Genomic DNA, 27,352 nt, shown 5'->3' on the forward strand with positions numbered 1-27,352 from the left:
TACGTATGTAGGTACCTCTGCTAACTAGTCTGGCTGCCATACTCCAAAACTTCTCCTTGTTTGATAATATCAGTCATTTATTTATTTAGCTTTTTTTTATCTGACATGAAAGTGAAAAGCCAAGATCTGGAGATCATTCCTTCTATCTTATTCTGATGCAATTTCAATTAGACAAAAGTAAAAATCAAATGTACAACAATGGTTGAAATAAATGTGTTAATGTAATAAAACACACTACATTCAGTAAGAGAATAACATATACATGTCAACAACAAAGGTAAAGAATTTACTGTATTTATGGCCACTATTTGCAGTATAGGAATTTGGTATTATAAATCCTCTATGTAATAAAAACAACTATAATCACCAGCAATATGAGTAGAGCAGGTAAACAGGGGAACCATAATCTTTTACAGACTCAGCATAAATGATGATCTATTATTGTCAAGATAACGTCAAATATCATTTTAAGGAGGCAGATGAATCAGTAACATTGACATCTAAGAGTATCAAAAGGCACACTGGATACAGCAGTGGTCACAATCCAAAAGAAGTATTCCAGTAAATGTTTATTGACAAAAATGCAATGAATAAAGAGTTCTGCCAGGCTTAGCTTAATGGAAACAAAAAAGAAGCAGAGACAACAATTACATTATTTTGTGATGGTGCTGGCAAAACACTCAAAAATTAGGGAGACATGACGATGAAACACTAATGTCAAAAGAAAAAAAAAAAACAAACAAACCCTCTTTTTCTTCACTTTAGCCCAAAACATCCCAGTTGAGAAGGAAAAAACAAACAAAAACAATCCAAAAAAAAGAAATTACAGACTGGGTACAGCATATTAATGTACAGTCTTGCTATTTTTTGGTTGTCTTGCGGATCAGTGCCATTCTCTGAAACAGAAGAATTGCAAAATGTTAAGTCCACCATACCGTATATTCATTCCAATACAAGACAAATTTATGTATTTGACAAATGCAAAATTATAAACCAAGTGATGTCATCTTTCTCTGCCTTTGCACAATCTACATACAAGTAACAGGAATATTCTAACAAGCCTTCTATCACTCACCTGTTTGTGAGCCTCTGTGGTGCAAGCCTTCTTGAACGGCCGGATCTCATCTGAGCCATAACCAGGAATCCACATGTTCCACTGGCGTTCTGAGAAAAGCAATGCACAATGTCAGCAGGACACTGGCTGTATGAACTACTCCAACCTTATTTCCTTTCCTTCCAACAAATATTCAGACATCAACCTTTTTATAAATATAACAAAGGGCGAAATGAGGACTGTCGGTGCTTTGTGGGTGACTCAGTCTATTAGCAATGTGTCACACTCCCATGATCTATTTTCCATCTCATTTCAAAAAATTCTTTAACATATTGTCAGGGCTGTAACGACAATAATTACAACTTCTGACATTATCTTGTACCAAATCACTGTCAATACACTGTGACGCACACACGGAGCGTCACAGTGTATTGACAGTGATTTGGTTGCCATGTTACTCTGCTTCCCTATAATCTGCCAACTATCTACTTACTATCTACTAACTTAAAATGCCCAGTTTTGATAAGTAACATCTTGCATTCAAAGTGAGTGTAATGTAATATTTTCACCCTTTTTAAATTAGGCAGTACAACCTTGCAACAGAGCCACCAGCAACTTACCAAGATGTAACTGAACATCCTTCACCTCCAAGGTGTTGGATTTGCGATGGCGCGCCAGTTGACAGGCTGCTGTCACTACACTCTCTATAAAGTCATCTGCAATTTGTAGCAGCATCTGAGAAAAGACAGACATTTTGACAATTATCAATCATGTTCAGTAAAGGCAAGAAACATCTGGAAAATCCCCCTTGTTTTCAGCTGCTCGCACCATTTGTCATGCAGATAGGCTTTCAACAGAGTAAAGTTTCAAAATGATGGATGCGGCAGTAGGTTTGGGAAGCTTTAGAGCAACAACAACATGGAAAATGTACATAGTATTTATTTCACTTGAAAAATTTCGCCTCTGCTTATGTTAACTCCAAGCTTCCAAAAAAAAAAAATCTTAGTACAGTGTTAATTTATTAAAAACACAGACAAACCTCCTCAACATCCTCATCCAGCTGCTCATTTGGGTCAATCTCTCTCACTAGGTCCTGCAGCTTCTTCTTACTGAGCACCTAGAACAGGAAGCATATGTATCCATTCACTCAATTACAAAAGAGCTCAAGGGTGCAGGTGTTGTGTGCTGTTGACAGTAGTCTAGATTAAATGGCACAGGGAATAGGTTATGGGGCTGAAGCATGACTGGTATTCATACAAAGGAGTTACAAGCAAAATTAAAATCTTTACATGAGATCCACGTCTGTATGTAGTTTTAAAGATAGCAAGTCAGTGGGACTCTGCAGATACTGATGCTGCAACCCAGCCAAGGAGCAACATCTTTGGTTCTAGTAAAAAGAAATCAACTGACCTGAGATCCCTCTGGACTACTTCTGCCAGCAGGGCCAGGAGCTCCCAAAGCCTTAACAGCTGTTGTGGTGCTGTTAGCCATGCTGGTGGCTACAGGAAAAGTGGAGGGACCGGAGCTTCACTGGAGGCTAAACTGTTGTGTTTCTTCTATGTCTGTATGTATCAGAGTCCCGAGTGACAGTCCAAAATGCTCACAGGTGTGATGGATTATCTTCTGACAGGAACCACGTCCGTAAATCTGGAGTAAAGTCAGAAATTATATTATTCCTAAAGTAATCAGGTTAAGTAGGTTGATCAACCTGTTAAAATCCGATAGCAAGGTCCATATGGAAAAAGTAAGTCTATCGATGTTTTATTTTGCCAGGTTTTATCATTATGTTTTCCCTGTTTAATTTGCAGTAATTTAGTCTTTCGTCGTACTTTACTGGCGACTTTTGCTCTAGTTCATTTTTTAAATTAAGTAGAATAGTTAAATGACGATTTTCTTCCATTTCAGCGCTGACTTTATAATCTTTCTCCTGTTAAATGCCTCATACCTTTCAAAATGTTCTAAACGCGTAATTTATGATTAAATTAACCTGTTTTTAATGTCAGAAGTTATTCGCTAACTGTGTTAGCTACAAGCTAGTCGTTTTAGCCGTAAAACACCGCTATAGGATCTACTCTGTATTGACCGACTAAGCAAAATAATACCACACACGAAAAATGCAGACACCACATCGGTAAGTACTGAGTGGCTGTGCCGCTCCGATTAATAAAGCAAACGGGCAAAATACAGATGCTAACACAACGTTATGTGCTAAAAACAATAGCAGCTACCAAGCTTTGACGTTAGCCGGACAGGCTAACCTAGCAGCTAACCTAGCGGCGCGGCTTCACGCAGACTACATCTGGAATTTACGCGTTAAATTGCCAACTTACCCAATTAAACAAACACTATCCATCCATGCTTCGGCACCGCTGACGGTGATGTCTGAGTTTTGATTCAGAGAGATCGCTTCAGTTTGCCTCTGCACGGCTAGCAAAATGATCGAAGATATCTTAAACTACTTCCGCTATGATTATGCCTATTTCCTGTGGCAACACATCGCCTCTACCCTGCCACCTGCTGGTTCTTTTACAGAACTACACCGGGATTTAGCAAATAAATGAGCTCCAGTTCTCTTCAATTAGTAACAGTCGCAGTGGACATGGTGCAGTGCCCGCGAACACCAAGGCTGTATTACAACCGGGCAACTAAAGTGTACATTGGTAAATTAATAGAACATTCGCTACTAATTTGCAATACTTAAAGTGCTATATCATCTATCTTCTCTCTCTTGTGGCCATATGCAGTATTTATACACAATTAGACCAGAAGGATAGTAAAATAAAATATACAAAAGTAATGAGAAAGAAAGAAAGAAAAAGCCTAAAGCTCTTTTAGGAAAGCTAGGCAATTTAAAAAAAAAAAAGTCTTAGTGGTAAATAATTATAATGCAATAAAACAGACACATGTGCAGACATCTTTACCATAACTAATGTCTGCAAACCACCTTCACAGCACTTGTAGCACTTGATCACAGGTAAAGTTATAAGAAGTACTCAATATCCTCAGCAGTGGTAATGCTCATTTAAATTTGAAGATAATACAGCACACACAAAGTGGGAAAGGCCCTGCAACACCTAAGCATTTGACATAGTTTACTATCTGACTGCAGGTGAAAAATGAATATGTTAAGAGTGTTATATATCACTCAGTCTAAAGTCGCTCCTGTAGGCAATTTAAGTGTGTGCGCAGCAAACTATCAGAGAGCTTGACAGACTGAGTCTCTTTCGATTCCGTCTCCTGTTCAGCTCCGGTTAACAACTAACGAATCAAAGGTCACAGAAAATGAAGCGTGAAATGTTTGCTTGTTCGGCATTACATCTCACTCCAGGACATTTCAAAACTCATGTGGCAACACGACGAGGCGTCTTTCAAATTAGTTGGAACTTCTTCAGAAAAAAAGAACCACCACCGGTTTCAACAACAACAACAAGAAGCTCAGACTGAAAACGTGATAGGTCCGACTCCCCCCAGAGACAAATGACGCACCAGGAGTGACTTTGATTATTGGAGCAGCGGCAGGTCTTCCATTTACTGCTCAGAGATACAATATTTCTAGCGTGAATTCTCATCAAAAAATGAGTTATAAGACCGTGGACATATAATAAGGCTTACTGAGCAATTTATTTTCGGCTCTATAATCATTTGCTTGCAGAGTTTCTCTCTGCTTTCAGAAGTCACAGACACTATTTTGAACCCACTTCCTGAAAAACAAGAAATGAAAGCCACACCTACACTGCGACATAGATAAAAAGTGAGCAAACTTTCATCTCAGATTAGAAGCTGCGCAGCACTACCCGCCGTTTTCCCTGACACTGGAAAGATTATTTACAGCCATGAAGGTTCTTCTGGTTGTTGCACTGGTCGCTCTGATTCATGCCAGTTATGGTAAATATGTTTGTTTCTTTTTTTCTCCTGGACTGTTTAACAATTTCCTCTATAATGTAGTTTTATTGCTACTCTGTAATGAGCTATTGGTTTAATCTTCAGGTCTGGCTCTGGTCTTTTTTCACAATTATATTCATACAGTTGGTACTCCCAGGTTTTATTTTGTTGTGTGTGTGTGTGTGTTTGTGTGTGTGTTTGTCTGCTTTCCTGTCAGCCTCTGAGTTTGTTTGTCCTCTAGAGGAAACTCTTCTGTAACAGTGATGGGTTTCCTCTGGTGGTTTCAAGACTCAGACTCAGAAATTATGGAGAGACTGTGAAGAAGAACAATTAAATATCTTGGTGTATATACTGTATGCCAAGGCCAACTGCATATTCATATTCTCAACTGTGAAAAAATAATGTAATCTCTTTGCCTTGTGCAATAGATCTTGCCTGAAGTGAAAGACAAATAGTCTCTGTTGCCACCAGTCTCAGTAAAGTGGAGGAACCTGTTACTGGTCATGTGGCCATGGTGACTTTGAGAGTGTTGGCAGTTTTCCAGCGGCGGCCTGAAACAATTGTCAGGAAGAGGGAGAGGTTGTTTTGAAAATGTTGCCCAGAACAGCAGCTAGCTCCCCAGTGCAGGTCAACGCGCTTTCTACCCGCTTCTATTCATGTCGTGATCAATAACTTGCATCTGTAATCTCTGTCCACATGCAGCCACTTTGCTCATTAAAGGGCCAACCGAGCCGGTCCTGGAGGGACAGATGATCACACTGGAGTGCCAGTACTCAGACTCTGAATTCAACATCAGCCAGGTCCACTTTGAGGTTTTCTCCAAGGTGAGCCGTGGAAACAAATACATGTGAGAGAACAGAGGAAAGAAGTGATGCATTTCAAATGTTCTGGACTCTCCTCTCACCATTATTTGGCCTTGCTTACAACACTGCAGTGGTGGAACAACTGGAGTAATCATTTTTTTATATGTAGACTGAATATTTACACAAGCATGGAATGATCACTGAACATTATCACGTCATAGGTTTTATTGCCCAAACTAATTTGCAATACCTTTTCCCAGATGGGGAACTATGTAAATATAGCATCAAGCTGCTGACTGCTGTGTGGTTTAACACAGTGGGGACTTTTATAAAAACTGTAATACATGAAATGTAGTCGATGAAAATGCACAGTAATGTAATGTTTTGGATAGAATATGTAGTTAAACAGATCAACCAGATCATCCAAAACAATGATCGTGTTTTTTTCTATAATCTCACCTGATTGTACCCCCATGTTTCTTACGGTTACAGCAGAATGGCTGGCAAAATATGATATAAAGTAAACCAGAAAGATAAATGAAAGTTTCTCCTCTCTCTGTTTGCCTTTATCCATTTTTTTCCCCTGTTTTTTTCTCCTCACCAGTACATGCAGTCCTGGCGTCTAATCTATGAGCGATCATGGTGCTACTACACGATGGACATCGAGCGGACGGCCGACAGCGTGTTCCTGTACATTCCCCGCGCAGGAAGGTTCTCTGAGGGACCCTACCGCTGTGTGAACTATGGCGAAAATGTGACCGCACCAGACAACTCCTCCCAGACGCTGGCTTTCAAAGTGCATTGTGAGTGCCTGGGTTGATGTGCGGTGGGAGCTGTGTGGGAGCTGGTGTTGAAAGTCTATGAAACAATGACTCTGTCTTTCTCTTTTTCCAAACAAAGAAGCCATACATTTTTCATGGTGTCTGTGTACTGCAGAGGTCAAGGAGATCTCTACAGGAATGTAATGATAAGCTTGATAAACATGTGACGTGAATAAGATACACAGTTCCCTGGTTTCACTTTCCAATAAGGAAATTTGTGGCATAGCTAAGAATACTGACATTACTAACAAAGAAGGAAGCATAAAAAACACCTGAATGTACATTAGTAAACAGGGTGAAAAAACTGGACAGAGAAAGCAGCAGGAGGTAAAGACAATCTTCCAGACACTGTGGACACAGCTTTCCTCACAGTGAGGGATAGAAAAACACATTAATAGTTAATAACACAAGACATATCTATGCAATGCAGCTGCACAACAAAACAACTCCAAAAAAGTACAGATCCAACACAAACACTGTGTTACCTATGATAGGTTGACCACAGTCATTTCAGAATTTTTCCCTGCACTCCAAGCAAACAAAGATGTGTTATCCTGCTGGGGCTGGAGTTTCAAGCTGTCAGTGTAGGATACACAATTTCATGAAACGGCATCCGTGGCATAGTTAGTCAGATTATCAGTGTCCTCTATCTTCTCAGTGGCCATCAAATTGACCGTAATGCTGTTTGATAGGCTCCTCAGCCTCATGGGGGGAATCAATAAGAGGCAAAGATTAGAATGGACTAAAGGACTGAAGGAGACAGTGGAGGAGAGAAGCCAGGAGCTAGATGGACGTGGGCCATCTATTGAGATGGAAGAGAAAATGAGCCATTATTCACAACACTGCCTCTCTAAAGACTTCGATAAGATGAAGCCTATTATCATTATTATTGATTGCTTGGAAAAGTCTGTGCCACTGGGGGGGGGCATTCATACTTGCGCCTATATACTCAAATATACTTAAAAGGTCTGTGTGTTTACTAGTTGCTACTGCTACACACACATACACAGTCACATCTCAGTCTCTTGAAGAAGTAACTTCAGAGTCATTCTTCCTCATTCTCTGTGTTTTAGACATGGGAGATCTGTCACTGACCAGGGAAGGCTACACCAGCTACCTGGGTGTCCCGCAGGAGCTGAAGGTGCAACCTGGGGAAGATGTGGTGCTGAAGTGCGCTGCCAGCTCATCGGATGAGCTGAGCTACTTCTGGCACAAAGAGGTGAGAAAGCCTCGGGAATCTGCACAGCGGCAGTGTCCTCGTTATGCTTTTGGAAACTTGTCACTCTCTCTCTCTCTCCTGCTCTTTCCCTCCCTCCCTCCACTTTCAATCTGACCTCTTTATTTTTTTTCCTGTCTTCTTCCAGTCTCTCCAGGTCTCTCTTGGCTTTGTTCAAGCATTCTCTTAACTTTCTCCCCTCATATAACACGTCTCTTTTTCTCTCCCTGACTTTTCTCAAGCCACTTGTTTCCACCTCGCCTGTCGCCTTTCCATCCCCTCCACAGAAGGAGTGCTCTGTATTTAAGTGACCAGTTGGCTTAGGCCCACCTCTCACTGGGGATTGCAGCTTGCCCACTTACAGAGGATTAATAGTTTAATGAGGTCTAGACAAGAGCCAGTCAACCTGAAAACAATTATGTGGAGAGATTTCTAATGATTTTTTTAGTGTTTGGTTAACTGGCATTGAATTATTCAACTGGGCTCTTTGCTGAGCTTAGGAACCCTCGCCCGAGGGAAATTAAGACGTCTCAATGTAAAATGCCATTGTGACAACAGGCATGTAGAGCAAGGAAAAGCTGATGAGTTGCGAGATGCGCTGTGCCCTCGTGGCGAGAGAATGTTATTACACTTTCAAGATGTCATCAAAATCTCCACTGCCACCACCAGCAGGTAACAGGTGTAATGAAGCTATGCAACTATGAGGATATCTTGGGAACAGGCAGACGTAATTGCCAAGTTTCCTCTTTTGTTATTCTTCTTGATAAGTCAGTTTGGGGTTAATGTGCTTGTTAAAGGGTCACTGCTAATCCGGGTTTTAAATGGGCTTACAAATCCAAATCCAATTCAGTGGACATTTTATACTGCTAATACTGTTTGTCCTCTACATGATCATATGTGGTGCTATAGGCTTTTGTCATCATTAGTTGAATGTACAGTACATTTTGATGAAGAGTAACAACTATTGTAGACATGAGTGACAGGTTCTGTCACCTCATGCAGACGGAATCATTTAGCGCGCCAGCTTTCACGACTCACCCGTCGATCTATTTGCGCTGCATTTACATAAGTCACGTGACATTTGGAAAAGAGGAATGACACATTCAAGGAAATGATAAGATGAGGTGGAATGTTTGATGGGAGTGTATTTATGCGTGTGTGTGTCTTTGTCTGTGTGTAATTCCACTGTATGTTTGATGGGAATGGATATAGGGCAGAAAGTGGCATCAGAATGGCCCACTTTGACAGACAGTCGCCGTGGGCACATTGGCCCCCGGTAATGACAGCAGGACAGAGGCAGAAACGGGCCACTGCTTTGGGAGCCAGTGGATTTGCATACAAAATGCTGCTTTGGCCAGACCTGGCCTTTATGGGAAATCCTCTTAATTCAGATCCATTCAAATTGAAATGGACTTTCTTGGCAGGAGCTGCAGCTCCCAGGAGCCAAATCATTTGCATGGTGTAATGTCTTTTTTTTTTTTACCCCCTCCTCCACGTTCGTTTGTTTTCCAATCCTTGTGTTTGGCCTATTATTTGTTTCCTCCCATGTTGGGCTCTATCTCATAATAGTGCTGCTATTTTTGTGTCAACAATTCATCCCTCTCCCTTGCCATCTCATTATGTGTTGTGTTAACAATGTGTTGTTGCAGCATCATTCTTTGCGGATGATGGTGTTATCTGGGTTATTGACTTGTGTCAATGTGTATTCATTCAGTGGGATTACTGCTCAGGTAAATACACTTCATTTGGGACTTAGGGGACTGCTCTCTGAGGGTCCACACACCAGCAGATATTTCTGTCTTTCTGTTTCTGTCCCACCACTGTTTCTAGTCTCTTCATTTCTCTCTTTGTCCTTATTTCCACAAATCCAAAATAACACTACCCCCTTTCTATCTCCTTTCTTCTCTATCTACACTCGTCACATATGGCAGTCTCTTTCTTTCTATCCGTTTCTCTCTCTTTTGACAGCTAGCACTGTTTATTCTCCATCTCTCTCATGCTCTCAGCAAAGCACAGTTTTAATTTATTCTACTTTGTCTTGAAGGGCCACAAACAATCCAGCCAATAAAATATGGTTTCTACTTTCTGCCCATATTTCTCTGTGTGTCACTCTCTTACGCTCTCTCTTACGTTTCCATCTTTCCTTCTCAGGGTAGCGATTGGATCTTGCCTTCCTCTAAGCTGACACTGAAGAAGATGAGCGCCACGGATGAAGGACAGTACACTTGCATGGCTCAGCATCCTTCCGTGGAGTCACTCAGCAGGAAGCGCTCAGTCAGCATCACCGTACTTTCTGGTAAGAAAAGCCTTCAGATGTACCTGCACAAGGCCTGTTGCCCTTTGTACCGACTGCGTCTAGTTTGTCACTTCCCCTTTCTTAAAACCGGTTTTGGATTCCTTTGTAACTGGCGGGGAATTCAGCTGTCAACATTCCCTAAGCAAAAAAGGATCAAATGTTGTGTTCTAGTTCTTTCTTTAAGCACCAACTCAAATGTGACCAGGTCAGGTGTGAGTGCAATTACGTCTTTAGGAGCAGAAGTGGAAGAGTGTCACCTCTGTGAAACCTTTTATGCTGTAAATCTTTAAGGAAGTAGTACAGGTTTGAGGTTTGAAAATAGTTTTAAAAATTATGAAAAAGTGGGAAAAAGACTGTGATGCTCTAACAAAGTGACATTTATGAAAACACCTCACGTTAAAAAGGTGACAAAGAAGTCCCGTGGGAAATTACCTCTAAAATGTCAAATGAAAACAGGTAAGATGATCGTACCAGATACATTTTGAATATCATAAATAAATGGCAATAACAGAACTGCACTAATTTTAAAGGATAAGAGGATAATTCTAAGATACAAAAGAAGCAATGACTTTACCTGACCTTTTTTCCCTTTTCTTTACTCCATCTCTTTTGACAGAACTATAAGGCCAAACATAAGTGCACTCTAGAGCGCACACTAAAATTAGAAATACTTATGGGCCATTTTTACCAGCTGTGCTTTTGTTATTTTATTTTCTCAAAGTGATTTAGATGTACCAATTGGACTTTTTCTAAAATTATCAGAAAGTATACAGTGCATTACAGTATATGATAATAATAAGTGAAAGTCTGAAGACACTCACACACTTTGATTAGACGTCTGGCCTGTTAGCTTTCACAGATGGATGTCTGCAGAGTGACAGTTTGTCTTTGTCTGAATCTGTATGACTGACAAAACTGTCTTCTTTCTCATGAAACATGAATACTGTATTCAGGTGGAGAACTAATTTCATTACAATATTATAGCTAATCCAATTTATAGCACTTCATCTGTCTTCATCATTTTTATCAGTGACCTGTGAGATGACTGCACTGTGTTAATGCACTGCGGTTTTTAAACATCGTCCTCTCACCCAGCAGAATTCATAAGCCTTGAGATTTCAATCGTTGAAATTACGCAACCTCTAAAAATGCAATTAAGCCAATGTATGTTATTTATTATGGAACAGTTATCTTATTACTGCTGCAATTGACTCATTGGTCACTGTGCTCCACAGTGTCTCCAGTATCTTCTCTGCAGCACATGTACTAATTAAAAAGGTAATAATTTCTAGATGCTGGAATAATGTTTGCTCATCCTTGAAGGTATGCTGAGCAAATGTTGCATGTCAACGGTGTGGCTTTGAAGTTGCACTACAATAGCAGCAAAAACCTTCAGCAAACATTCCTGGTCCAGACTCCAGCTTCCAAGAAATCCTCTTAACATAAGGAATTATCCTATATGTGAGCAGATAAAGTGCTTGTGTCTGTTGCAACCTCAATTCTTCCATGTTTGCTTTGTCCAGTGCTCCAAAGAAAGGTTTCAGAACATAAGGTCCCACCAGTCTGCTTTTTCAAATGTTATTTATAATTTGGAAATTGTCATAGCCAGTCTTCTTGAAGATCAGTGCTGTGTATGGGACTCTAACTGTCTGAACTCCAGACAGACACTCTTTTCTTCCACAAACAAACAGGAGGTTCTGTTAGAAGCATTGCCTGAGGGTGTGAAGCTCATAGTTTAGCTGATTTCAGATTCTGTGTGATGCATGTTTCCCTTCATGTGTTACTGATCTGTCCCACAGAGGACGCCCCCTGGTATGAGTCTAGTAATGGCCGTCTCATTTTGATGACCTCGGCGGCGGCTGTGGCTCTCTTGGTGTTCATCCTTTCCATGAGTGTATTCCTGTGCCGCAGGGCCAAGCAAACCAAGACCAGCAAGGGACCCATGTAAGAAATTACTGTCTTTGTGTTTGTGTCTGCTCCTCTTTCATTACAAACAAACACTTTGCTCTTTACTTGTGATCTTCATCTTAAATCACCTTCAAAATCTGATGAATAACATGCCTCTGAAAGTAAGAGTGTCTGTGTGTGTGTGTGTGTGTGTGTGTGTGTGTGTGTGTGTGTGTGTGTGTGTGTGTGTGCATGTTTGATTTCCTTACAACGCTTTATCCACCTTCCTTTTTTCCCTAACCTAGCCGCAGTCTCTCCTCCTATAGTTTGACTTTATATTACAGATATGGCTATTGCTGCAATATTTCATTCTGTCTCATGTGATAGAACCAGGGCCATTTCAGTTACAGTGTGTGTATTTTGTGTGCCAGCGTGCACCTTGGAGTATACTTCACACTGTGTGTGCGTATTACATATGCCAAGTGTACTTGCAAAAAACCTTTCTACACACATACAGACTTGTGCCTGTGTGCTTTCACGTGTTTTAATAGGCATTATTCACACTGAATATTTAAGTCTGTCTCAGCAGGTCTCACCTACTTGACCCCATCCTTGATCTCTTTCATGTTCCCCCCACTGCAGTGTGTTTCTGCACACTTTCTACTTATGAAAAGCCTGGCTAATAGGACCAGGTTTAGTTCTGTGATAGTATATAAAGTATAAAAACAGCCACAGCAATGATAAGAACATTAGTGGAAGTCCCATTAAACCCATATGCCGACAGCATGTTAATGTTCACTATGACCCCGTACAGCTTCGCTCATTAACTTCTTTTCTATAGGGGCTGAAAAGAAGCATTTTCAAAAGACAGAATTTCCATAAAAGCATGCCTCACACAGGATTTCTGTGTCTTTGTTGTGGTGTAGAAGAAAAAAGTTTAATCCTTACAAATGTGGCTTAGCGCGTGCTGCCACATACAAGCATGAGTGTACAAAAAGAGACAGAGAGCGAAAGAGAGACAAATGGACTTTCATATCAACAGCCAGGTGTGGCTCCATCGCTCAGTTCTAGTCTATAATTTCCTCACTTATACTTCTCTAGTGCCTACTGGGAGGTCGATACACTGATAATCATGCTCCTCTGTCTTTCTTTCTCTCTCTCTCTCCTCAGCGATGACCGGTCTCAGAAAAAGCCCATCTACAAAGCCAGTGTGGAGTCCCTACCCTCTGCCTGCGGAGACAAACAGCCTCTGGTGTGACCGCACAGGCAGGTGGAAGGATGAGGACGGGTGGGGTGGGGCGGGGGGTGGAGTGAGAGGCGAGGAAGATGGAGTGGGTGGCCAGAAAGTGAGGGATGGCATAGAGTGGATAGTTAAAAGAGGAAAAATGTATAGGATTATGGATGGTCACGTTGTGTGTGTGGGGGGGGGGTATTGGAATTATAGGGAGAACAAAATCTAAATCAGTATCAGGCTGGGCATCAAAAAAACACCAAGGGGCAAATGATTACTTTAGAGATGCAGAAGCTGCTTTCCTAGTGAGCGTAGACTGCAGTTATGCGTCTTGGACAAAAAGGTGGGCAATTTTCTCTTCATTTATTCTGCAGCGTGGAAAATGGTAAACCACATTCTTAGAAAGATGATGGGGAAGATGATTCTTATGTACTGGAAGAACTGAAAAGACTCCACATGCAATTCTCTTCTTTCTCTTGCAAACATAATTGCTCAGCTGTGTACTATGAATGAACCATTTGGGGAATAGGACAAGGTTTTATTTTGTTGATTTGTTTCCCTTTCAACCTTTTTCCCAAAGCAGAACCAGCTCAAAGCATCTGTAAAAATGTTATTATAATCTATTTACCATGACAGCTCTCAAGCACATTGCACTCTACTATTTAATTTACTGTACTTTGTATTTTCTTCTATATTAAATGGCTTTCTGAAAATATCATTTACCGTCCTCCTGTGCACCATTGATTTTGTTCCATTTTAGAGATACAAAAGAGGTTGGAGAATATTGACAATGTGGTGAAAGCCAGGCATGCATGCCTGCTTGGACGCACATCTTCTCGATCCGGTGCTATCTCAGGCTTGCATCAGCTTGTTTACCAACCTTCCCTTTCAGTTTGTAAGACCTGACTCTGAGGCAGTGACCTTTACTCAAAGTTCTGCATCTGAACATGCTTGTGTTTTTCCCATCTGCTTGTAAGCACAAATCCCATTTTCAGTCAGCTCAGCTCCCAAACACACGCATGGACTAAAGACTCACACTTACACAAAGTGAGTGTAATTGTAAAGTCAGGTAACCTTGAGGCTTTGCCCATTTGTTGGCAGGGATAGTCACTGCTAGTTCTTTTTTTTTTTTTTAAACTGGGTTAGATTTAGTCTATCTTGATCCCCTCCACAAAATAACCACCATAGCCTACAACTTCATCTTTTAAATTTTCTCCTCTGTTGCCTTGTAACCCTTAACACCGTGCCACAGCACCATCGCTTATTACCATAACCGTGCTCATAATGCTGTGAATTTCATTACGCTTGTCTGTTGAAGTTATGTTGGGTTTTATGTGGTTTTATTATCGGTGTGTGGTTGACCGTAGGCCGTCGTTAATAATGGGCGAAGTGGCAGTTCAACAATGACACTCCATTAACGGGTGCATGCGCCACGGAGCACAGCCAGGATAATGTTATTAAACTGATTATTCAATCCCCCTGTACAGCTCGCCTCTGCTGCAGTCATCCTTTGTTGAGTATTTTACAGACTCCTTGTATCTCTTTTCTAACTCTACAAACTTCTGCTCACTTAATGTCTTAGGTCAAGCCCAGGAAAATAAGAGACAACAGACAGGGAGGCTACAACCAAAACAGGAAGATTTTTTTAAAAAACTGTCACGCTCGGTCGGAAAAAACACAATGTTGTAAATTTAAAATAACCTCCTGCATGTGAAATGCCAGCGAGCACCACTTTGTTTTGGCCTTTGAGTCGGTCATGAGTGAAAAGCTCCGTGCTCCCTAGTGGGCTTTGGTCCAGGGGCTTCATCCGGTTGGCCAGAAAAGACAAGATTATGTATCAGGAATTTCACACAGTGGAGCTGTCCCTGAGGTACGAGGCTCCGGTTGGGAGGGAGAGAAGTGTAGTTTACAGTGACATTTTGACCTTGATGGTGCCTCATGGATAAACCACCGGACAACAGCTTAAGGCGATGCAAGAGCTGCATGCAGAATACAGAGTAGACACAATGCTTTGTCTAGTCAAGGCAGGGATGAGGAAAAGGATGCAGATCTGTGGCATTAGACTCAGGTAGGCAAACACCATGGCACCCCTCTGTACGTAAATCTACATGTAACAGTGACTTATACCAAACATGACTCCTCATCGACTAATACATTGAAGTGCAAGACATTTGTAACTGTATGTCGTCGCCCGCTGCTGTTCTCGTCACGGTCACTTGGTTTTGTATGTGCATCCTGCATATGTTGTGTCAAATGGCTGGAAATGAAGGAGCGAAGTTTGCTGGTGAAGCAGGTGTTTTCCCTCATTACTTCCTGACAATGCCCCATCTGGTGCGGGGGAGCCGCTGCCACCGACTCCCTGCCAAGTGGGGAACAAACACTCGGGTGAGGCTGACAGGGAAAAATGGGATGGGCTGGGAATTGAGGGGAATGAGCGGGGCAGACATTATCCTCGCCAAAACAACAAGGTTAAAACTTGTGACAAGAAAGAAATTCATTTAGCGCGAGAGAGAGAGCCCGAAGCCGAGACTTGGAAGATTTTGCACAGATCCACAAGTGGAGGTCAGATATGAGGCAAGGGTTCTCAAAGCAACTTTATGGAGGTCAAGGGTTGAAATATTAACATTAATGGTAACAGCCTGCTTTGATGCTTGACTGCTTGTTTGAACTTTTCTGACTGTTTGAACCAAAATGACTAAGTGTCTGGAGGATTTTGTGACAGATGAGAGAGACACCAAAGCAGATCTCACAACCCATGACATGCCATACCAAATGTTACCTGAAGGGGGCGCCAAAGACACAGTTTCAAAGAGATGCCTTTAAGCTACGGAGGGTAGAAGCCCATGGTATGACACTAGATTAGGGAGGGAAAAAAAGAGATGTGGAAAGAGAAACAATTTTCATAATGGAGCTGCGCTCTCTGACTGGAAAACACAATTATGGGCAAACTGTGGCCACAGCATGAGGGTAAAGTTAAAGAGCCCCTTTAGCAGGACCTAATAGGCCCTGACTACAGATGAGCAGAAACACTGGCTTGTCCAGAGCACAAGTTTTTGTTCCAGGCCATTACCGTCATTGTGAACGGTGATTTAACTGAATACACTCAGGTCTGTTCCCGGCTCCACTTGATGAGTCCTGTGCACATTTTGGAGACAAAGCAGTTTCTGCAAAAAAAAAAAAAAAAAAAAAAAAAAGTTCCCTAACCTCAAAACACCACCAGGCCGCTGCACATGAGATGATGTGATGAGTTTCATCTTGCTTTTTTAATCAGATATAAAAAGATCAGTCACAAAGTAAAACATCTTATATTGAATAATTCCTGTTTGCCATCATGTCAGCCTTATAAAGTGGAAAAAGGTGAGCCCACCTGATCACACACATACAGATGAATCAGCACACATTGTCCAATACAGGCGCTGATTAATCTGCATAATCTTTTTCCAACTGACTTCAGATCACAATAAATGATTGCAACATTATTGTCTCTTCCAACAATAAACATCTGTTTCATTTTCGTCATCTTAATCATTGTGCCACACATCATTTTCGGTCCGTAGAACTGAATTTGAAATAAATTGGTTATTTGCGTCGGAAAATTAATGTTGGTTATCAATCACCTTTAGAGCGAATTGATTTCAAATTAATTGGAAGATGCAGCCCTTCTTCCCTCCCCGGCTCTCCTCCTGTGTAGCCTGTTTCTTTTTAAAGCCCGGCCCCTCTGTCTCATCCGCACACCCTCTCCACCTGCTCCCGCTCTCTGCAATTGGTCAGAATGACACTCGGGCCCGCCTTATTGGCAAGCTTTTTAAATATATTTACAATGTAAAGTAACCAGGAAAACCGGCCAAGCCGTCACATTCAGGCTTTCAGAGGGAAAGAAACTAGGTGTGTGTGTGAGAGAGAGGGAGCATTAGTATGTAAAGACCTGCTGTTACGCACTCAGCGATACAGATAAACACACACACACTCGTTCACGCACAGTCACACGCACGCCCACTCTCATAGAGCACGCGCATACACACACACACACACACACAAACACACGCTGAAGGCGCTGTCGGAGAGTGAACCTGCGGGTTCATGACACTCTGATTTCTCCAAGGGAAGAGGAATACCGAGCAAAGAGATCAGAGGGGAATATCGGCGACAGCGATGGCTTTCGCGACCGTGTGGAACTACTGCGTCCCTCTTACCATCATCACAGTCGCCTGCCTGGTGCGCACTGGTAAGGCTCGAACGAGCGAATGAATGAGTGTGATGTGAATGAGAAGCGTGTTAAGCCGTTTGGATGTTTGGGGCTTTCCCCGTGCAAGTTTGCCTCCAAGTACTCCAAGAGGAGAAAGCTGAAAAACGCTTAAAAATACATCGGGTCTGACTTGTCAGGCAAGGAAAAGGGAGGAAGGAGGAGCGAACCGCGGGACAAAAACACGTGCAGATATTTCAGTTTACAATCGTCCTGCGGACCACTGTTAGTATTCACCGTTGGGAAATTAGAATCAAAGCCCCCCTTTGCGCAAGTCTGGTCTACATCCGTACTGCTACTTGGGTATGAGTCATTGTGTCGACCACTTATCTCAAAAGTAAGAAGCTGGAAAGAACCGAAAATATCTGAGAATAAAAACAAAAGTGAAAGGCGCAGGTTCGCCCTTACTTTTTTCCCACGCGGAAATTCATTCTGGAATCATTTCATTCCCTTTTGATTCTCGTGCGTCATAGAATTTTGATTATCTTTTCCGGACAGACCGCGATTTTGGATGTAGTCTATTGTGTGTGTGTGTGTGTGTGTGTGTGTGTGAGTGTGACGGGACCGGGAGACTGTGTCATACGCCTCCTGTGCACATAGACATGCACGTACAAAGCTCCCGATTAAATATTCTGTGACAGCCACACGAGAGCTCCTAAGAAATGCCCGCAGTGGACCAGACATGTGTCACACACCAGACTCAGCAGTGGTGTGTGTGTTACTGCTTTTATATTCTGCAGCAGTGCGAGGGACTGAAAGGACCTTTGAGACCTCACCTTCTCAGATACAATAACATCTAACAATCTATTACAAAGGCTCCTAATGGCACCTGCAGTAGCTTTGTTGCTTTTATTCTCCCCCACTGGAACATCTCAGCTTGGGATAGTCCTGCATCGCTCCCTTTACAGGCACAATGTATTTCATGGTCACTACCCTATAACAAGTGCATCTGCTGCAAAAAATAGGGATTTGGATTAGGCTCAATCATAACTCTGAGCATCTTCAGCCTCATTGTATTCTGTGCCATCTGCTTGTATGTGGATTGAAATACAGACTCGTAACAAACCTTATTAAATTCCATCCAAAGCTTCAGTGGTTCTGGCTGAGCAGGAGTGGTGACAAGGGAGCACACACAGATGTTGCTTTAATGGTTTGTGTCCTGTGGCTCTTGTGCTATGCTATGGGGCTTTGTTTACTTTATCCTGAGGCAGTGAAAGGGTTAAGTGCTAGGTCCTGTATTGTCACAGTCAGACCTGTGCTGTGCTGTTGTGATGATGTCTCTTGTATGTAAGGAATGGTTCCACAGCCATTCTCCGGGCTAACTGACACCAGCCTCACCATGGCCTGCGTATTGATCTCTTCCCTTGTGTATGTCTGCTCCAGGAACAGTGTAGGGTTCATTTGTATGCACGAGTGTGTAGGCGTGTGTATGTTAGTCTGCGAGTACAGTGTAAGACGTTTGTGTGTGTGTGTGCCCATTTGTGAACATGCTTGTGTGTTGCATGTAAATGTGCTTGATGTGTGTGCATGCGTGCGTGTGTGTGTTGCTGCTTACAGTGCTGGGTTTTGCCTGAGCTGCAGGCAACCTCTGCTGGGGGCTGCTCACTGATCACTGTCATTAATCTAACCACTGACAGGGGCCGGGAGAGACGGGGCCGAGGGGAGTGGAGGCAGAGAGTGGAGGGATGGAGGAAGGAGGGAGAGGAGGGAGTGCATAGATGGTCTGTCTCTGAAAACCTTGCTCATGAGCACCTAAACACCTTGCATGTGTTTAAAAAATACTGTTTCTGAAAACAAATCATCATGTCTTGGTCATTTTTCCTCCAACGAGAAAAATGACAAAACCAATTAAGAGGAGAGGAAAAGGCAGAGAAGTGGGAGGGGAAGGGGGATGGTTGTTGTTATTATGCTAGGATAGAGATGGACAGATTGATCGGGCAGATAGATGGATGAGCGGACAGATAGATTGAGAGGGTGCTGTGAAGATTGCAAGGCTGGGAGACTTGGCCCTTCTCTGTAGAATGAGGGAGAGACAGAGGAATGGAGAGACGGAGAGAGCAAGAAAGGCAGAAAAGAGCGAGGGAGAGAGAAAGAGTGGAAGAAGAAAGGCAGAAAGACTTCACAGTGTGTCTGACGGGCAGGCCTGAGGGACCCACATGCACACACACACACACACACATACCCAGTCACTCACACACAGAGTCAGCGCTGTGTGTTTGAGTGCTTGGCTTTGTGGGGGTGGCTGATCCACAGCAGCTGTGGGCCAAACTTCCACTCCACGTACAGTAACAAATGCTGCTAACTCCACCTCTGCTGCATGCCCAACCTTAATCGCTACCACGCATCCCTCCATCACTCCCATTCTTCCGCCTCCTCCCCATTCCTCTCATATGCCTCCATTACCACCTGCCTTATCGCTGTGTGCATTAAATCACCTCCATTTGTTTATTTGAATGTGTGCAATGAGAGCCATCCGTTTGAGCTTGTTCCCCATCATGCTGTTTGGACCTTGGCTGGAGCTCTGGCAGTTGAAAAACGGCAGCAGTTGGACGTACTTGTGGGAGGAGATTTGAATACCAATTATAGCTAGTATATGTGTGCAAGCACACACACACACACAGAGGCCATGCATAAATCAATGTCGCTGTGAGTCACAGAAGGGAGGCCTGGCGTGTAAACACAAACATCAAGGAAAATGCTGTACACACAACAACTAAAAATATGGATGTGCACAAGCACACACATAAGTGGAAAAACACATGGACTCATACACGTACACCTCGCCTATAGACAGCTTATGTAGTACATTAGAGGTTCTTTTGAACATATGAATAGCTCTCTTGCTTATGCAAGAGTTTGTCTGAGCCCAATTGCAGTTTTTGATGCTTGTCAGACGCAGTTTGCATCATGCCAGAGTTGAGACTTCATTTTTTACTTTCTTCCACATTGCGCTGGGCTTGCTATTTCAGCATCTTTCTTTGTTCTCTAATGCGCTGAAAAAGTCTTCACCGTAAGCCAAGGTTTATCCTTTGATCCAAACCTTGGAGGGTAATTCACCCCCAAAATAAAATAAACTTGTCGACAATTTAATTAAAAAGAGCCAGACCGTCATTCTTTGCTCTCTGCTCTGCCATCTGCTGGTTCATGGTATAAATTTGAGCTTAGCACACAATCAGATTTCAGTGTTACACTCTTTTTTTTTTTTTTTTCTTTTCTTTTTTTCCTGCTGTGATTCCCTGTCTTTTGTCGGTCTAAATAATTGGACTACCTGAACTTGGCAGACAGTACTGGCATGCCCGTCAACACAAGAGAAGCTGAAATGAGCCCTTTTTAAAAAATATGCTGCCTACTGCTGTCGTGCACGGCCCTGTTTGATCAACTGATGCAGTCTTAAAGGGTCCTGACAGGGTGGCCCACTATCTCAGCTGAGCAACTGCCACGGCATAAGCTCCATAAACAAATTGGACTGTGTCGCTTCTCGGGCAAGTCACGACTGAAAGAGTTACAGAGCTTAGTGTGGGCTGGTTTTATCCTCCCTTGGGCTTTTATAGGTCCATTACTCAGAAGCAAAAGAAGTTCCTAGGCTCACTGTTCAGTGCAGGTGATGTATTTTACAGTAATTATCTCCTAATCTGCCTCCCAGTCTTCAATGCAATCCATAACTCCTTGTTTTGAACTGCTGTTGTTTCATGCAATGATTGCATCTCAATAACCCCCTCCAGCATTATAGGCGAGTTCCAGAGAGGATTTTATTTTTACACTTGCTTAAATAGAAATATGAGGAAATAAGACAAGTCATTCTGTTTCCATTGCAAGGATGCATCATATGACAAGGCCAGCACATATCCCTTTTCACATCCTGTTTACAGCACTGTGATTTGGACTATGTTAGGCACAAAGATTGAATGGGGCACACAAAGACACCAAGAGGTAATTGAAGCCTTATATCTCATTTGACCATTTGTTTAATTGTCCATTAGTGAAACTTTCTGTCAATCTAATCAGGCCAGCGCTAATGTAGAAACACTCTTTATGGCTGCCACCTCATCTCCCTCCCATTACTATTCCCCAGACAGTGCCGCTTGTGATTATCATAATGGTGATCTATGTCGTCCTTACGTGTCTCTCTCTGGGAACAACTGGCGTTTCACCAACTTTGCTGCTCAAGTTTTTTAATGCTGAGTAGGATGCCAAGGACATCTCCTCCATTAGCTGGTATCCGAAGCCTGCCAATCAATCCAGCGCTCTCTAACTGCGTCCCATCTGATTGGCTCGGCGCAAAAGCGAAACGCCCCCACCCCCTTGGGTGCAGCTTTCCATACTGTGACCTGATGTCCCCTGAGCCAGCAGCTTTTCTCCAGCCGCTGACCCCTCTTGCTGTATATTTGTCTTTGCTATGGGAGTGTGAAATCGGTAAACAGCGATTCCCTCCGCACTGCCTCTTGGCACTCCTCACAAAGGCAGTTGCTATGTATTCTTTTTTTCTGGGGTACAAGGTGTGCTTATGTTTAAAGCCAGTCAAAGCTGAATTGTGGTCGGGGAAACAGAGACCGAGGGACAAAGATGGGATCCTGAGTCTGGAAAAACATTAAAAGACTAATGCCATGGGGTGAGCATTCCTCGCTATTGGTGACACAGTTTCCATGACTAAGAGTAAACGGTTATACCTCCTGCTTGGCCCTGGGCTTGTTTAACACTCTCCCTCGCTGCTGTGACACCTGTCTCCACCGCTCCCGCAGGGCACAGTGCTAACGTGGCCAGACAGCGGCCTCCGGTAACGCCGGTAACCAAGGTGATTATCCCCACTCAGGCACTGCGAAGGAGCGCTCACTATCTGTGATTGGACGAGAGAGGCTGATTGAGCTGAAAAGGGCAAGTGCCTAAAATTGAAGAGCTGGAAACTGTGTACTCTGCCAGCTCTCAGGCTAATACGCATCTCATCGGAGATGATGTAGATGATGATGTTGATGTAGAGACAAGAGGAAGGGAGGATGGCTTGTAATGGGGTGCTCGCCCAGGGGTAAGGAGGGATCAGTAAGGGATTTAAACCCAGGTGAAACTGTCAAGTCTGGGCACAGAGGTTGCCAACAAGACCCCATTTTCCTTTACCCTTGGGAGGTCTGTGTGTCCAGTGGAGGCTAGCTGATGAAGGGTGACCAGGCTTAGCCAGGGCACCGAGGGACTGATGGGGTCAGCGAGGGAGAGTGAAAGAGAGAGCGGGAGAGAGGGAGAGATGGCTGGCTGCACAGTGTATAAAAGAGTGAAGGAAGAGAGAGAGGAAAGCGCCAGGGGCATGCGTCACAGACCAGTGAAGCAGGGAGGAGCGGAGCAGAGGAGAAAGTCAGGCAGAGAGGAGTCCAACAAACGAGTGAATGATTGCAGGATTTCAGCTCTAAAATGGAGGGGTGTAACAGAAAAAAAGACAAGGGAGAGAGGGAGGGGGAGACAGCAACCCCGGCTGCACCGAATAACAGATTTAGTAGGCCAAAAAAAATTTGAGGAGGGAGGTGAGGAGTAAGATTAAGAAGGTGGTGGGACCAAATCAGAAAAGTACAGGGTGCTGGTGTGAGAAGAGGATGGGGGTGAGAAGGAGGTGGAGGGGGTAGAGGAGGGGGAGACAGAAAGTGGTGATACATAGAGATAAAGAGGGAGAGAGAGGGCAAACACCGTGTAGGTGACCACTCCAGAGAGATGAGGTGTCATGATCGATGAGGTCACAGTATGCACACACGCTCTCGCTCTCGAACGAGTATTGAAATTGTTTCCCAGCAGCTCATGGCCAGTCCTCCCACTTACAGCGATGCTCCATGCTGCTTCGGCTCGGAGAATTAAACACCCACACACGCGCGGGCTATTCATCTGTCTGCCATTTAGAATCCCTCTTTATATCATCGCCATTAATAGGTTCGCTTTGATGAGATTGTTGGATGCTGAAAATTGCCAGTCAAAGCAATGCACTATCTACTGGGAAATCAGATGGAGATTTTCAGAAGGCGGACACAACAATGCTGAAGAGGTCTCAGATGAGTTTTCTATCTTAGAAAACTCTCAAAATGTCTCTCCCACGAGTGGCGAATTCATTTGCGCTATGACCATGTCTGGCATAGATAAAGTGGTAGTGTCACTTACAGTGGTTACAGAAATGTCAGTGATATTGTTTATTAAAATTTGATCATCGCCTTCATCCTGTTAATGAGTGTTAGAGAAGTTAGAGAAAAAAGTTGTTGTCTGTAGAAGGAAAGCACTTAGTAAGCAAAGAATTATCGCGTCATTCTGTATCTACTGTATGCATTTTAAAATCAGATGCTATCTCTCAATGAAAGACAAGTGATAACACCAGCTGCCAATAGATCAAACTCAGATTGCCCAGCTCCATTCTGGACAAATGCCAAGTGATTGTTGACACAGCTACTGAAAAAAAAAAAGTCAACTGCAGCTTCCACTAACTTCCCCTCTACTCGCCCTGTCGCTTGTCTCTATCAGTCTATTCTCCTCTTTATCTCTTTCTCCGGCCCAAGACAAGAGCCTCAACATCAGGAGTAGTAAGCTTTCATCCAAGTCATTAGCAAACCGTAAACAACCATTAATTAGAGTCAGTTAATTAGTAGCGCATGAAAACAATCCTTGAAAAGTTGACTGCTCTCAAAGACCATCAAGGCACTTGTAGGCAGGGAAAGAGTGCGAAGGAGAGATGGACAAAGAAAAAAGAAAGAAAAGGAGGGAAAAAAAATGAGGGGAAAGAGCCTGCGGTCATGCTTAATGTGCTGGGCTGAGATTTACCGCAATGATTTGCTGGGCGCTTTTGAGATTCATAAGGTCATCAATTCATGCTCTGCTTTCAGCAGCGGGGCAAAACAAAAGTGAGGCTATGCAGCCGTCTGCAGTGAAGTAAAGAGAAAAGAAAAGAAGCCAGGCCAAATTGGATTGGTGCTGTGATTGTTTCTGCAGAGATTGTTACAGTTGGCAAGGCCACTTAAAAAGTGGCCAAGCACCAACGACCTTGAGGAAAGCTCTGACTGATTCTCTCCCAGGATTCATTTTCTCCTGAGCGGCTGAAGGGGCATTTAAGTGTGCGACTGCTGATTCACCTTATGGCCGTTAACAGGTACACCCACCCACCCCCTGCTCTTCTCACCTCCCATAAAGTGCACCAGCAGATTGAAGCGGTGCTTTTACTCATGTCCACAGACGTACTCCTATCTCTGTGTCCATCTGTCGGGTGAATAATGTTATCGTGGACTGCAGAAGGACCAGTTACTTTCCTTCCCTGGTCATTGCAGTAGAGGAGTGGAACAGCAGTACAGTCTGTGATACTGAATGAGTTTGACACAGGCCTTGGGCTCTTTGCACAGTTGCGGAGAAACGGTGGTTCATAGCAACTGCCACCCGCTGGGCCATACTGGAGAATTGAGCTGTGAAGCAGCTTGCAGAGGCCAGTGGGGTTCTGTGGTCGGTACCAAAGTCATTTTTAGCTTTTGTCGACCATGTAGCCATGGACAAGTGGTTTTTTGTGTCTGCAATATAGATCCTACAGTCTTGAAGGCTGCACAGTACACACAGCACGACACTGTCGCCTCTTGACTGTGTATACAGTAACATACTTTATTGCAAGAGAAACTAATAAAAGAAAGCTGTGGGGGAATGTGCTTTCATTCTTGATTATTTTTTTCTCTTCCTAAGGGCCAAGATGGCTGCCATCTGTCCCCCCCTTTATCAGAGCTATTTTGTAGTCTCCAAGCTTCCAGTTTTCTGTACGTCTGATCTCTCCTGATTTATATCAGGAAATAAAATGTAACTTCTTTTATTCAGTGTCAAGAAAATATCATGACAAACATCATCACAAGTGCTCTGCATCACTCAGTTAGTTGCACTACATTAGCGTAAATCTGAACAGCACGAAACTGTGGTTATGTCAGGTCACTAGCAGCAAAAACTCTTTCATGTATGCTTTGTGAGGCAGGAAATTGAGGCTGCCACATATCTGACTGAAGTAGGTTTGAGTGTGCTGCAACCAGAAGTTAATTTCTCAATGTCAGGACTGGATCAACTGATATAATGAAGCAGTAGCCCATATCTGGTTACTGTGTCAGGTTTGGTTAGATAACATTGCCAGATGCAGAGGAAGGTGTCTTTTGACATCAACTTCCTTAGATAAATGTGACTCTGGATACCTGAAAGTTTTATTACACAAGAAAGATTTTTAAACTGAAAGATTTTTTTAAAGATGTGGTTAGCATAGACAGACAAATTGCAACAAGGAAAAAGCTCACTTGAGAAAGCTCACCAGAAATCACAATTTGTTTATGTGTTGTGTACAGTGAAAATACTGAAATAACATTATGGTACTTTCTCAACATTATTTTATATGTCAACCTTGTGCAATAAATTGGGAGGGGGTCAAATTTAGTTTCGTGACAGCACAAGTTGTATATGCAATTATAACTGATGCTTATTTACCATGGAGATGGATTTGAGTTGTGCAGTGGGGAAAGCGATTTATGAGCTTACGGGGAAATTAAAAACAAACATAAACCATTGGTAATTAGAAAGCAGGTTGATCCCAAATGATGACTGATGTATAAATCACTGGTCGTGTTACAGAAGCATGCACAAATCTGCATGGAAGCAGACGAGGCAGTTTGGCAGGTTAGCTTGCGCGTGCACTCCCATACACAGATTTGCATATGCATGAATACAAACATCACACTGCACTCAGGAGACTGTGGAGACCTTTTGGAGTTTCCAAACTTATTTACTGCAGCGTCTTGTGTCTTGATGATCTGTACTTTTTAAATGTCATGTTCTCTCTCTGGCCTCCTTTTTTATGAGCTTCCCCAGGATATTGTAGACAAATAGAGGGACACACCTGGTGATTGTGTTCCAAGCATACAGGCATATTCACAAAGGCATACAGACAGTTCTTTCCAATTTTTTTTGTCCACGTAGCACTCTTTTTCTGCCTTTTGTTCTCAAACAAGACATGTTTTTTCACTCTTCATTGCTTTACTGTTTGTCCTCTCCCTGCCTTTTTTATGCCTTGTACTTTCCCCCCCCATCTGTCTTTCTTTCACTCAAACCCCTCCCTCCCCTGTGATCTCTCACTCCCAATTCTCCCGCAATGTGAAGCCGGTTCAAGGGTGTCAGTAGTGACTTAGTGCCTCTTTGTTTGTACTCTCCATGATCACTCAAAAGCATTTTATCCCTGCCTGTGCCTGTCTTTCTACTTCTAACCTTGTTGGTACCTAAATGCCAGTGCCCATGGCCATGCACACCCTCCACTTGTGTGCCCCAGGTGCAGGGGTCTGCGTGCACCTTGTCCAACTGAGAGTTTGCGATGAGAGGGAGAATCAGTTATAACTAGAAAGACAGATTTTGGTGAAGGAGAGGGGAGGGTACTTTTCATTGCCAGGATCACCTGCTGATGGATCTTTTGGCTAACAGTCTCTCCTGCCTCCCTGCTGCTTGCACCCCGTTTCTGCCTCCTCTTCCTCTCTACCTCTCTTCTACTGTAGCCGCAGGCTGTAGGGATGCCAGGGCCAGGTAAGGAGAGGCAGACAGCGAGAGGAAGAGAAAAGGAGAGAGGGACGATTGACAGGGCCCAGGTGGCCAGCTTGAGCGCCTGTGCCTCTGCCTTTCCCTTCTCATTTGCATAGACAAAATGGTTTTTCCCCCTCTCTCCAACTCTTTATTTTCCTCACTCTCTCCTTCCATTTACACACGCCACATCGATTCATTTTCAATATTATTTTAGTTTTCTCCCCACTGCTCTTGCAGAATAAGTTACACTTCCACTTCCTTCCTTTTCTTTTAACTTTCTGTTTTCTTTTTATAGTCAATTGCCCCCCCCCCCCTTTACTGTACCTCCAGATTTACGTTCTCATCCCATCTCTCTTGCTCTGGGCTTGCTGAACTGTGCATT

The 27,352-nt window shown here is 43.1% G+C and overlaps 3 protein-coding genes across 3 annotated transcripts in view; 2 read left to right on the forward strand and 1 right to left on the reverse strand.

The window, feature by feature from the left end:
* Positions 1 to 201: 201 nt before the first annotated feature.
* Positions 202 to 3,552, reverse strand: taf12 (TAF12 RNA polymerase II, TATA box binding protein (TBP)-associated factor). Its single transcript, XM_018698331.2, has 6 exons — positions 3,385 to 3,552; positions 2,465 to 2,701; positions 2,094 to 2,171; positions 1,675 to 1,789; positions 1,076 to 1,164; positions 202 to 896 (listed from the first exon to the last, which is right to left on the reverse strand). The coding sequence occupies exons 2-6, from the start codon at positions 2,543 to 2,545 to the stop codon at positions 861 to 863; spliced, it is 399 nt and encodes a 132-aa protein (XP_018553847.1). The 5' UTR covers positions 2,546 to 2,701; positions 3,385 to 3,552; the 3' UTR covers positions 202 to 860.
* Positions 3,553 to 4,770: 1,218 nt separating this feature from the next.
* si:ch211-79k12.1 (uncharacterized protein LOC568891 homolog) lies at positions 4,771 to 13,908 on the forward strand. The gene is made up of 7 exons (XM_018698305.2): positions 4,771 to 4,939; positions 5,639 to 5,760; positions 6,344 to 6,542; positions 7,634 to 7,779; positions 9,928 to 10,072; positions 11,872 to 12,016; positions 13,130 to 13,908. Exons 1-7 carry the CDS (start codon positions 4,888 to 4,890, stop codon positions 13,215 to 13,217), a joined length of 897 nt encoding a protein of 298 aa, XP_018553821.1. The 5' UTR covers positions 4,771 to 4,887; the 3' UTR covers positions 13,218 to 13,908.
* A 3,105-nt stretch (positions 13,909 to 17,013) lies between these two features.
* cadm4 (cell adhesion molecule 4) overlaps positions 17,014 to 27,352 on the forward strand; it is a 136,018-nt gene continuing 125,679 nt past the window's right edge. Inside the window, exon 1 of the mRNA XM_018698304.2 lies at positions 17,014 to 17,415. Coding sequence (XP_018553820.1) covers positions 17,343 to 17,415 — 73 coding nt within the window. The 5' untranslated portion in view covers positions 17,014 to 17,342. The remainder of the gene's footprint in view (positions 17,416 to 27,352) is intronic.

This window comes from Lates calcarifer, linkage group LG15 (assembly GCF_001640805.2).
Source record: "Lates calcarifer isolate ASB-BC8 linkage group LG15, TLL_Latcal_v3, whole genome shotgun sequence".
NCBI classification, from domain to species: Eukaryota; Metazoa; Chordata; class Actinopteri; family Centropomidae; genus Lates; species Lates calcarifer.